We start from the raw sequence: 13,736 nt of genomic DNA on the forward strand, positions 1-13,736 counted from the left end.
ACAGTATTAAGTATGTTTTATAGAAGGACAGTAAATGAGGGTCGCTGCTCAGACGCCTGATGAATGTACTTTTCGCGTCTGTAATAAGCAGAAGCACCCTCTTGTCTACAAAGTCTAAAATAGCGCTGTCCAGGAGAAGCATGTGGGACACACATGGCATTTAAAGTTTTCTAAAAGCCATATTTAAAAAAAGCTAACAAAAAGATGGTTTACTTAATTTTAGTAACATATTTTATTTAACCCAACATATCTAAAATATTATAATTTCAACATGAAATTGATAGGAAAAAATGAGTTAATTTACATTCTTTTTTGTACCAAGTTTGCAAATCTGGTGTTCATTTCATACTTGCAGCACAGCTCAGTTCAGACTCTCATGTGACCAATGGCTGCCATGCTGGACTCGAGCCAGCAGGGTCTGCTGAGTTAAAGCCCATAGAGTTCACCATCGCATCGTCACCAAACACCAGCTCAACAACTATCGTTGTTCCTGGCTAGGAATATTGGGGCTATTTGGTTTCACATTTTAACAGAGAACTGAAAGCAATGCAAACAACTCCTGTAACGGGTTGGTAGCAGCCCTCCTAGTGACTATCCTAAAACAAATATTATTGGGTAAATATCTGTTGACCTGTAAAGATGTTCTCACTGTATTACCGAGTGACAAAAGTAGGTTATAAAAGTGCCTGAGTCACGTGTGCTTCCACTTATGCACACGGTAATGACTAAAAAGATGTTCTTCGAAATCTGACCCATACATACGATAGATGATGAGGTTTAGGGTGATTCCCACTTTTCTCTTTGCACTGTCTATGTTGTCTACCAATGTTTGCACTGAACCTTGATATCTGGTAACTGGAACAAATAACTGGGAAGACTCATGAATTCTGACTACTTCCTTACTCTCTATTGATTTTCCACTAGTCTGTTAAAGTGGCTGATCATAAAGCATTTCTGGTGTTGGAAATAGTGTTCTAAAAATAGGTTCCATAAAACGTAGATAAAACTTTCACTGAAATAAAAAAATAAAATTTTCCTTATATAAGCCTTACATATTCTTAGTGAAGGACTGTAGACATGGGCATAAAATTTATAACAGAATAGTTATGTCATACATCTAACAATGAAATAACTGTAACTTATTTCTTTAATTACCCGTTTCCCTAAAATGAGATTGTTAATCAAAATGAAAATGCAAAAACCAATAGAAAGAATCGGTAAAATGACCAAAACTCTACCCCTCCCCACCATGCAGTTTAACAAAATATTTGTAATAGTCCCACGTACAACTCTCAACCTACCTGGGGCCTCTAGAAGACCACGTGTACTGATTTGCAGGTAATTTCTCTCTCAGAGAATACTCGGCAACCATCATATCAGGAGAAACGTAGGCACCAACACCTGTGGAGTGGATCTGGTCATTAACAAAAGGACACAAGACAGGGATCCTAATTCTAAACCCACTGCTCCCTCGGCTGTGTGACCCTAGTAAATCGCCTACTCTCCCGATACCACAGTTCTTTCTCACAAAATGGAAAGATAAGAAAATTTAATAACCAAGGCAAGTTTACTACATGCCAGATGTTACACTAGGTGGTATGCTTTTGTATATAAAAATACCTTCCAGGATTATTATGTGGATTAAATATAATAATGTATCTAAAAGTGTATCTATGTGTAAAAGAGAAATGTGTTTCAAATTTTAAAAATATAACTTTAGAAAGATAAGGAATCAGTTGATTGGTCTTCATTTTTAAATGACCACAAAAATGACTGTAGTAAATAACAAGCATATAACATGCTACATACAGTCTTTTAGTATTATATATATTTTTTGCGGTACGCGGGCCTCTCACTGTTGTAGCCTCTCCCGCTGCGGAGCACAGGCTCTGGATGGGCAGGCTCAGCTGCCATGGCTCATGGGCCTAGCCGCTCCGTGGCATGTGGGATCTTCCCGGACTGGGGCACGAACTCTTGTCCCCTGCGTCGGCAGGCGGACTCTCAACCACTGCACCACCAGGGAAGCCCTACATACAATCTTTTAGATAAATGTGCAGATGCAAACTAGTTAGACTCTGCAATCACAGAACATAGAGATCAAACTCAGTTCCTTCATTCTAGAAATTTGGAAGCAGAGCGTAGAGAGATTAAAAAAATTTACTAAAGGAAATGACTGGCAGAGACAAGACTTAGAATCGAAGCCTACCAGCTCCTCATTCTTCTTTACAACACACACATCTTCGGAGCAGAAGTCTAGATAAAATAGGTGAGTTAAGAGGACTCAGGTTAACGATGCTGCCACATAAAACTAATTGTTTTGTAAAATTTAGTATAAAATTTTCAGTGAAACTGGGGATAAAAAAATGACAAAATACTGAGCATTGTAGCAGTGCAGTGTATTTTGATCATTAGATACCTTTGAGGTCTATTTTCTGTTTCATTTTAATTTGTGTACTTAAAAATATCTAGAGATCTGAATACACAAGGGATGTATCACACTGGCAGGCACTGTTATCTTAACACATGATTTAACAGAATTACTGAATCAAAAGGTTTCAAATTACAATAAAGGGGTCCAGCGGTAAAGAATCCACCTTGCAACACAGGGAACGTGGGTTCGATCCCTGGAAACTAAGATCCACGTGCCGCAGGGCAACTAAGCCCGTGTGCTACAACTACTGAGCCTGTGCACCTCAACTAGAGCCCATGTGCCGCAAACTACAGAGCCCACGTGCTCTGGAACCCGCATGGCACAACTAGAGAGAAGCCATGCGCCACAACGAAAAAGGTCGTGCATGCCTCAACGAAGATGCCAGGTGCCACAACAAAGACCTGACGCAGCCCCCGCAAAAAAACAAAACCAAATTATATAAAGCAAGCTACACCTTGCTTAAAATTTACAAGCTATAAATAAAACACGTCCTATAAACATAAGGTCACTGATATTTCAAAACAGAAACATTTTCAAAAGGACCAGTTTCTTTTCTAAGCTTTGATGCCCAAATTTTGTTGTGTCTATAACATCAATAATATCTTTACAACTATAATAACACTTATGATATATACATATCTGTTCAGTTACTGATGGATACGCCAGAAAAACTGTTTGGGACCAATTTTTATAGTCATGCATCCAATCACAAATGTTAAGAGGTGTAAGCCTTATTTTGATCCCAAATTTAAAAATAAACCAAAAAACTTTAGGCCTCATTTACTACGTAAGGGATCTCTCAATTCATCCTCCTCATTCATGATCTTAGTAAAAAAAATCAGGGCTGGGTTTCGTGTTTTGTGGAGGGGGGGTTTTGCACAAGGCGGCAGCTACTGTACTATAATGGAAGTTAATTTGATTATTTTCATATTATGACTGCAACTAATTTTGCGCTCCTACAACTCCTGCTGACAGGCATTTTTTCCCGTTAGATTACAGCGAAACAACACTGCATCAGATCCTGAAGACCAAAGAGTGGGAAAAAGCCACATTCATAGAACAAATGTGATTCAACTGCTTTTCACAATAATGAAGCTCCCTTCCTCTACATCTAAATCTTTCTGCATGTTCCAAGAGAAATTAAAAGAGGAAACGCGACTATAAATAAATTGCCCTACACTATAAATAAGTAGTGAAGCAAGTGTCTTTATTTATGCTGTTTACTTAGCCTGGAAAGCCCTTCCCTTGCTTATTTCTACCTATTAAAATCCTCATTCTCACACTGCTTGCAGAAAGCCTTGCCCAAATTCTCAAAGCAGAGGTAACTGCACATTTGTAATCCCACAGCCCTGGATCTGTACTTCCAGTAAACCCCTTACTCCAGGCTGCTGTAGGGGAAATTCTAGATCAGCAAGTCCCTACCAGATTTCACTTTCCTAAGGATCTACTTAAGGCTCACAGTGTCTTGCATAGAGTAGAGATACAGTTAACATTGGATGAACTGAGGTTTTTTGCCTGCTTGTTTCTAAGTCTATTTCTAAAACAGGAAACTAACCTATCACACTTGATGTGGTTCCTCCTGGGCACCCGACTGTAGAAAGGCAGGGGCCGTTATTCCCAGCACTTGAAACATAAATTACGTTATGCTTCCACACAGCTTCACTAATTACTTCACATATTCTCCTGAAAGAGACAGACAATTCCGCTGAACATATAAAACTGTCCCACTTTTCAAGAACTATATGACCATAATGTGAAAATATTTTCAAACATGGTGTATATGAAAAAACAAACCAAAACAAGGGTTCTAAGTAGCATAAGTAAGATGGTGGTCATGGATCAGGAGAGGTGCTTTAGAATCACTCAGGACATCCTCAAACTACAAGTGCTGAGCTCCTATGCCCACAGTGTTTATAACACCAAACTACGCTCAAACGCACGGTTAAGTAAATTTCGGCACATCCACCATTGGTGGAACACGATACAGCCATCCCAAGAGATACACCCTCGTTGGGTTTTAGTGGAGGGAAGGAGTTAGGAGCCCCCAGGTTAAACATGGGGAAAATGCTAGATACAAAACTGAATATATGTGGGGAAAATAAACTACAAAAGGACCAAGAGCAAAGACTGAACCATTGGGCAGTGACTGGGTGGTGGGACAACAGGGGTCCACCTCCATCTACCACTTAAAGTATTCAGAAATGACTCCTTGGGAATCCACACACACAGTTGTGACAAGTGGCAAAGGTGAAAGTGGAAATAAGGCACTAAGAAGAACTTAAATGTAGGATTTAAAATATAAGGAATCTGGTTAGAGCTTGACAGCAAATAAGAAAAATGTACTGGTATTAATTAAAGGAGACAAAGTTAGACCACAAGGAAGAAAATGGGGTCAATATAAAAAAGGTAAAGGGCCAAGGACACTCCAAAGTGATAAATGTGAAGGAAAGAATGCTAGGGAAAGAAGACTTTAAAAGAAGGAATGTTAAAGGAGAGAAAGAAATACACTGAGGTAATCAAGCTACTGAAGCAAGAGAAGAAGGGGCGAGATTACCTTCATGGATGAAACAACTGAGAGAGAGGGTACTTGTGAGACATTCCTTTCCTGCCCCACAAGGGACTTAGTACCAGTGATCTGAGAAAATTAAGGTTTTTTTTTTTTAACTTTTTAAAATTTTTATTTTTTATATTAACATAGAGTAAAATTGACTTTCTTTTTGGTGTACAGTTCTTCGAGATTTAACACATGTATAGCCTGTGCAACCACCACCATAAACACAGTAATAATTTTAGCACCTCATTAAAAAGTCTCCCTGGTGTTATCTGTCCATTTGTAGTTACATGTTCCCTTCTAAGCCCTGGCAACCACTCATCATTCTTGATTCCAGTCATTGTGTCTTTTTCAGCATGTCACATAAATACAATCTTGAGATATACAAGACTGGGTGTATGTGGATGGTGGGTGTATAGGGATGGTGGGTGTATGTGCATGGTGGGTGCATGTGGGTGGTGGGTGTATAGGGATGGTGAGTGTATATGGATGGTGGGTGTATGTGGATGGTGGGTGTATGTGGATGGTGGGTGTATGTGCATGGTGGGTGTATGTGGGTGGTGGGTGTATAGGGATGGTGTGGTGTATAGCGATGGTGGGTGTATGTGGATGGTGGGTGTATAGGGATGGTCTGGTGTATAGGGATGGTGGGTGTATATGGATGGTGGGTGTACGTGGATGGTGGGTGTACGTGGATGGTGGGTGTACGTGGATGGTGGGTGTATGTGCATGGTGGGTGTATGTGGATGGTGGGTGTATAGGGATGGTCTGGTGTATAGGGATGGTGGGTGTATAGGGATGGTGGGTGTATAGGGATGGTGGGTGTATATGGATGGTGGGTGTACATGGATGGTGGGTGTACGTGGATGGTGGGTGTATGTGGATGGTGTGGTGTATAGGAATGGTGGGTGTATAGGAATGGTGGGTGTATAGGGATTGTGGGTGTATAGCGATGGTGGGTGTATAGGGATGGTGGGTGTATATGGATGGTGGGTGAATGTGGATGGTGGGTGTATGTGGATGGTGGGTGTATGTGGATGGTGGGTGTATAGGGGTGGTGTGGTGGGGGAGTGGGGGAGAGGTGATCAATAAGTAAACACTCTAAATAAGGTAATTTCAAAGTTAGTACTATGAAGGACAAAGAGGTGAGGCAACATGAAGTCAAGGCTAAGCCAGTGGACTTGGCAGCAGGAAGATCCTGACGGCACAGGCATGGATGGGGTGGGGCAGTGAGACATGTCCATGGAAAACAGTGAACATACGTAATAACTAAGTTTTGCTGGGAAAGTAAGTGAAGGCTGTGTGAAATGAAGAGGTTTTTTAGTAAGTTAATTTTAAAGCTAGCAGGTACTAGAGCATGTCTGTGTAGTAATGACAACCCAGGAAAGGCGAGGGATGATGCTGGAGCAGTCTTTGAGGAAAGAGGAGATGAGAGCCAGATCGTAAGTGCCTGAGTGGCTTTCGATCCTAGCACTTCTTTCATTACAGAGCAAGGGAAGGCAGAAGGTTGGGTCAGACAGGTCACAGAAAGGGCATGGAGGTTCCCTCTGAGTGCTTCTGTTTTCTCTGGGAAAGAAAGACGTGAGGACATCAGCTGAGGAATGAAAGGGGAGGTCGCTGAAAGGCTCCGAGGAGAAAAGGAGGTGTAAAATGGCCGTCCAGGAGTGCAAGGGCACGTGCAGTGTGACCAAAGACGACGCTGATGAACATCTCCGATTCGCGGTCCTAAACAAAGTATGATATCAGTGTGACCTCCACAGACCCGGGCAGATGAGTTGTGGGATCACTGAAGGATCTGCCGGGCTTCCACAAGTCTAGATTTTGTCAGGAAAGTACACCTGGAAGAGGTCAGGCTGCGTGTGGATGAGGAATTCTAGTGACAGATGGGCCCTCGGGTCCACCTGGCTGGCTAGGAGGGGAAAACTACATCAAAGATGTGACTGTGGGAATGGGGGCGGGGTTCTCAGAGACAGACAGTTATCATCTACCCACCGAGTCTGCTCTTTTTCAGTTGTGATATCCAATCCAGTTCTAAAAAGCATTTAATACTTTTCATCAGCTAAGCTTCTATGGCTGACAATTGCCAAAGAACACTCACCCAGAATTTGGCCAGTGAGTTGCTTCTCCATAGCTGTAGTTGACAAGATCACACTTATGATTTATAACCTCTATCATCTATTGAAAAGATTAAGAGTCCAGTTTAGGCAGCCATTTATAGAAACAGATGAGCCAGTACAATAAAGGCATGGAATCCCATAGTTTCTTAACCAATCGTATTCCAATTCAAATCTAAATTTATAAGTTATCCTCAGGCATATGGTTGATAAACTTAAAAAAATGTAGGAGGGAGTCACAGAGTACAGGAAGTAGTCAATAAGAAACAAACTAGCATTTGCAGAGTGGAGTTGGGGAGAGGAAGGGGGATGGAATGGTTCTTATTAAAGTCTAAATTTGCTGAAGTAAAATATAATTCATATGTTAAAATGAAATGCAGAATAATAAATTCTTCTCACACTGATGGAGCAAGCTGGCTAAGAGGTCTTTTTAATTTTTAAAGTAGCTCAAAACAACTTCCTAAGGGATTTACTAGAAGTGAGAGTATAATGTAAATAATACTTTCATAGTTTCCAAAAAACTTTATCCTGATAATTTTCAATAAAAATATATAAATGAATTAAGCATTTTTGCTTTTAAAAACAAAGTCCTATACACCAAATACAGTTCCAATATTTTTTGTAAAGCCAGAGCACTTTATAAACCTGAAAACATCCATGATCATTAATCATTAGTCTTCGAAGTCAACAGCTCACAAATACTCACAGCTCTGATAAGGCCCGTGCCCGTTTCCATTGTGCTTAGTCTTGTATCACCAATCTTGATGGAAAGAATCTGAGCACCAGGAGCCACGCCATTCCGTTCAGGTTCTTCTGGAAAATGCCCGGCAGCTATACTGGCTACGTGTGTTCCGTGAGCTCCTAGAGGCAAAAAGGGGAGAAGATGACAAAACATCCTCAGAGACTCCAAGTTTTAACCATTAGATTCAATTTGCACATTATTAATCACAATAAAAGTCATAGAATAAAAATATAGTCTCATGTTAACATCTAACAGTGTATTATTATCTTAAGTCTCTTAACGATAATTCACAAAAAAATGAATTACACACACTATTCTGCCATCCTGGATCCTACCCGTTTCACTGAGAGTGAAAATGTAAGTCACAAAGGCGAGAAAATATTTGCAACATATGTAACTGACAAAGAGCTTATATCCAGAACATAATCTTTCAAGTTCAAAAGAAAAATGGGTAATACACTTGAAAAAGCATTTCCCAAAAGAGAATAACCAAATGGCAAATATATGTATGAAAAGATGTTTAACTCCATTAGTCACCCGGAAAATACAAACGAAAGCCACACTGAGATGCCTCTTACTACAGTTCTGAGCCTGACATGGCAACCGTGGGTGGGGCCGTGCACTCACACTCTGCTGCGGGGCGCTAAGGGAGCAGCTGCTGTGAAGAGGAGCTCCGAGAGTCTTAAATAGGCAACCACCACACCCAACCAGTTCTCTCAGACACTGGTCCAAATTAAACAAAAACATATTTCTACAAAGACCTGTATGCAACTGTTGAAACAATCCAAATGTGCATCAACAGATGAATGGATAAACAAACCATGGTGGATGCACATGACGAAACACTACTCAACAATAAGGAACAAGCTAGTTTACAGTCACAATATGGATTCTGAAATAGGCAGGCAAAAAAAATTTTTTCTTCAATTCCATTTATATAAAATTCTAGAAAATGTAAAGTAATCTAGAGTGGACAGAAAGCAGTTTAGCGGCTACCTGAGGATGTGCGTGGAGACAGGGCTGGGTTATAAAGGAAGACATGCCAACTTTTGGGGGTGATGAATATGTTCGTAATTTTGACTGTGGTGATGGTGTCCTGGGTGTATGCACATATCAAAACTTACCAAACCGTGTGTATCCATATGTGCAGTTTCTTGTACTTCAGCTATACCTCAACAGAGCTTGGGGAGGGGGAGGGAAAGAGCTGGCTGTCCTACTTCACTCTCCTTCTCCCTCCCCAGAAGTAACAACTACCCTTACCCTGAAGCTGGTACGCACATTCTTCCCACCTATGTTTTCATATTTTTTCCACACACACACACGCATAAACATAATATAGTACTGCTTGGCATGTTTAAAAATTTTACACAAATGTTTTACCATGCATAATTTTTTTCAGTAAAGTTTATGTATCTGAGATTTATGCATACAGGAATATGTAAATTTATTCATTTTCATTCCTATATAATGTATTCCACAGGATGAATAATACAAGTTTTTTTAAAAACCTATTCTTTTGTTGATGGGCATTTAAAAAGTTTACAACTTTTTCAAAATTACATAGAATGCTGTAGTGAGGATCCTTTTACCTGACTCTTTGCACTCATGGGTGAATTTTCAAGGGTTAATATTTGGAGGTGAAATTACTGTTCATAAGATGAATTATGCTGATCTATTTTTTGTGGTTGGCCCATGCTTATACTCCTCGAATGGAGCCTACATGGTTATGGCTTTAAAAAAAGCCAGGGAATTTCCAGGGAATCAAGTCACATCTATTATTCCAGACCTAGTTCTTTAGTAGGGACCATTCGATTAACTTCTCTATAAGGCTGCTTCTGGCTAGAAGAATTTGTCATCTTACCACTTTGTAAATTTATCTCTAGTTAGCAAAGCTGAAGCAGAATACCTCCACTCGTCACTATGGAGAGCAGGTTTCCATCATCATATATATTAACGGAGTAATTCAACATCTCAGCTGTGCCAAAAGAGCCATATTCCTGGGCCTCTCTGTAATTTCTCAAAACAGTAGATTTACTCAAATCCCCGTCTTCATTTGAAGCAATGCAGGCTCTGTAAGATGAGAATAAAGAGTAGGTAATGAAATTTATCTTATTTTCTTACTTTTTAAAAAATTACACAATACTGTTTCTCAGATATCTTCTCACCACTCTATCTGCTTTTACCATAACAAACATGGCAACTGCATGTTTCATGGAGTAGACAGTAAAGATAAGGTAAAATAACTTACAGGAACCAGCCCTTAAATGAAGTCATGTACAGAGCTTTAGGAACTGTCCTTCACGAAACTCCAGGCACAAGACCATCTATCTGCTTAAGGAATCAGACCAAAGCTTAGCCTCGACCTTTAGAATAGTTTAGGGTGATTCTGACAACATAGTTTAGGCCCTGCTTCCTTCTGATTCTTTTAGAACTGATTTCATGAATCCAACAGCATAGGTGGGCCCTCGAAGCTAGATGAACTACACGGAGCCTCGGATGCACATTTATAACAGCCTTAGGCAAACGTTTGTTTTTCACAAGAAGCATTTTCTACAGTTTTATGGTTGTCCTCCTGTCTGCTCTTTCCTCATTTTATTAACTTTTAAATTTTTAAAATATATATTCCAAACACTTTAGAAGACAGACTGATGAAAACTAAATAAATCTAAAACAGTCATAAATGAAATGTACGTCATTTAAGGGTCAACACTATGTGTTTGGCTATTAGACCTTTCTGCTCATTTTCTAAATAAGAACAACTGTGTTTTAACAAGCTAAGTACATCAATCACAATCGCTATAATGAATTAATGGAAGCCCACTAGTATAGTGTAGAGAGGGCATTATTATAAATACTAAGGCATACATTTCATTAACACACTACAAAAGAATTTGGGAAGAAGAATCTCTGAAATCATCGGTTTGTTTTTATGTATACTCCAATGTGTGCCTAAAATGATTTACAGCATTTCAAAAAAATAAGTACAATATAGCAAGACACAGGAGAATGAACACTTACGGGGAAAGTAAGGCATAGAGAAAACAAGCAGCACATCAAATGGAATCAGAGCTGAGGTTAGCGGATAAAACGTATGCCAACAAATCTTCCACATCTGCTAGCACCGTTGATGCCAAAAGCAGCACCGTTGATGCCAAAATTTAAGTACCTGGTCAGCCTCCATGCTGGAAATCACTCTCCAGTCCTCCCTTTCCCTCACGCAGCCCATCACACACTAAACGGCTAACAGTTCCTCCATCATTCTCTGGATCTTTCCCCTCTACCCTCAACCCCCTTTCCTACCCTCTGCTCAGCTAACTTGTGCTGACCCTTCAATGACATCTCTCTTGACGCTTCCTAGTCAGGTTCAGATGTTCCCAGGGAGTACTTGCTTCCAGAGTCTGGAGTCCATGGAGCAGCTTCTAGAGAGTCTGCTTGGTACAAAGAAGCTATTTGCCAAATGGTGAAAGAAGGCATCAACATCTTCTAACAACATTCTCACACCAAATACTGTGACACATTTCACAGCACTTCTTATAACCACCATCTACATGGAGGGACTCAACAATTCAAGCACCATATCAAAATATAAATACAGAACTTAGTGACTTCACTAAATAACTCCACAGAGGGCAAATGTGAACATGGTGCAAGGGTATACGTTTCTGAAGGTCTGTTTGGCTTAACTCAAGGGACAGTTGTTAGAAGACAGAGAAGGCCTGTGGACAGGATTAGAGTACGTGTGTGTGAAAAGAATCCACACTTTTCATCAAACTCTCAAAGGAAAACTGAAACGAGGTCAAAAACCACTGAAAAGAAACCAATTGTCTTTTCTTTATGTCGTCCTCTATAAATAGTGTTTCTCTGACCAGGTTTTGCTCCCTATTGAGGGACAGCACTTGATACTATGCATCCTGGCAAATACTTGAGTGCAGTCATACTAGGTTACCTGGTTAAGTGCGGAGACAGGGGTTTAACAATTAGTAGAATTGTGTCAAGCGGAGGGCAGACCTGACATTCTTGAAACAAAACAGACACTTAAGGTCACTTTACCTCCCCTCAGAAATGCTTGGCATTTCTGACATGAGACATGAGAACACCTGCAGACAGTGCCGAGATTTGCCTTAAGGTGATTCAAGATCTTTAAGATTCGCTTCAAAAAATTCTGGATCTAACTCTGAGGTGGGGTGGGGGAATCAAAGTCCCATACAATATATAGTATTGTGCAAAACAAGTTAGATTATTTCTAGTAGCACTTGAAAGCATGATTCTGCTGTGTTTTTCATTGATTATACTAACATTTTCTAAAATGTTTTCTAGTTATCACAGATTTCACTTCACTTAATATTTGATTAAATTTCATTTCCAACACAAAAATTCTTCAAGATGTCTCAGCATACTGTTGACAAACTATTACACTTATCACTTTCTTTGTCAATTGCCTTAAAGACCAAGAAAACTTTCTGGAAACATACACTGGCCCCCTGGACATCCTAACCCCAAGCCATTCCCCTTAGGACAACGTAGTCCGCAGTGCTTTCAACATCTATAGAAACACTTTAATTGAAACCACCTACTGCTCCACTACCCAATCCCCGCTAACATTAAAGTATTTCCTTAAGTCCTTTTGCGTGTTTTGTAGTAAATTTTCCATGTCACTGAATTTTGTATCTAGTATTTTCCTCACACTTAACCTTACCTCCTCTCCCATGACAAAAATCACTGAAGGTTTATGACTGGGAGTGACTGTATCGTGTTATACCACGGGGTAGATGTCCCAAAATTTACTAAACCATACGTTTGAACAACTTTTTAATATTACAAACTCTTGATCAAAGCTTCTGCAAAGCTTTTGGAAAAGAACTGTTCACAATGTGTGCACACCTGCACATATACACACACCAAAACATACTACAATACATGGAAAAGTTACATGAATATCAACTATCATCTAGATTGAAATATTGTTATATGCAAATATTTTATTACCACTTTCAGGCCCAAATGGAGTAGAGATTTCCTATTCAACTGACAATTTTATATACCCATTATCAAAGATGAGTTATTACCCACATCTGTGAGAGGAAAGCCCCCTTTTAAGTCGGTGCATTATAAACTAAATAACAAGAGACAGCATTCAAATCACCGTATCTTGTTCTGTGTTTGCCACATCTCGGGAAACAATTCTTTACATATGAGCAGGGACTCAAACTACAAAACAATTTCTGGAAGGGTCCCTGGTTTACTGTGGCGACCCTGAAATATGTACATGCCCAAATATCTGTATTAAGAACATATTCCTGCTTCTACACAGATCGTAATTCAAGAAGACATACTAGCTGACATAAAGGAACACAACTTCAGTGTATGATTCACTAAGAAAGAAAGTAGAAAATGTACGTGATAGGTAACTTGGTATAAATCATCATTATTAGTAGTAGTAGAAGCAGCAGATACAGCTTACCCTTATCCAGTACCTACTATGTCTAGAAACATCAAATTTACAAAACCCTCTAAGGAGGTACGATTATTATCCCAATTAACAGATGAGGAAATAGGCCTAGAGAGGTGCAGATAAAGCATTCAAACTCACATGCTAGGATTCCGTCTCAGATCTGAGCTCTAACGCTGCCGCCCGCATCACGCTGCCTCGCTTCAACTTAGCTACTAGGTCTCTGTTGGTAAATCTTTACACAACTTTCCTCCTCTGCCCTTAAAACTTTTATAGTAGATGCTTTGCAACATCCTCGTGCACTTACTTTCCAAACTGCCCAGCTTCAATCAGGAACATTTCTACATACACCAATCATCAACCTGCTAATATTATCTGTTTAATGACTACTATCTGGTTAATGAAATAAGATTCTTTAAAACAGCTAAGGGTCAGCTTCCGTGTCTAAA

General features: G+C 39.8%; 1 protein-coding gene across 5 annotated transcripts in view; it reads right to left on the reverse strand.

The window, feature by feature from the left end:
* Positions 1 to 13,736, reverse strand: part of TPP2 (tripeptidyl peptidase 2) — a 68,658-nt gene that overhangs the window by 32,179 nt on the left and 22,743 nt on the right. For all 5 annotated transcript variants that reach the window (XR_004485248.2, XM_004273620.2, XM_012534398.3 and 2 more), the window contains 5 exons: positions 9,745 to 9,908; positions 7,803 to 7,957; positions 7,081 to 7,157; positions 3,987 to 4,114; positions 1,302 to 1,401 (listed from right to left, as the gene is read on the reverse strand). Coding sequence is in view for 4 of the 5 variants with exons in the window: in XM_004273620.2 (XP_004273668.1) it covers positions 1,302 to 1,401; positions 3,987 to 4,114; positions 7,081 to 7,157; positions 7,803 to 7,957; positions 9,745 to 9,908 (624 nt within the window). In the remaining variant the exon portion in view is untranslated. The remainder of the gene's footprint in view (positions 1 to 1,301; positions 1,402 to 3,986; positions 4,115 to 7,080; positions 7,158 to 7,802; positions 7,958 to 9,744; positions 9,909 to 13,736) is intronic.

The sequence above is a fragment of the Orcinus orca genome, chromosome 18 (genome assembly GCF_937001465.1).
Source record: "Orcinus orca chromosome 18, mOrcOrc1.1, whole genome shotgun sequence".
Taxonomy (NCBI): domain Eukaryota; kingdom Metazoa; phylum Chordata; class Mammalia; order Artiodactyla; family Delphinidae; genus Orcinus; species Orcinus orca.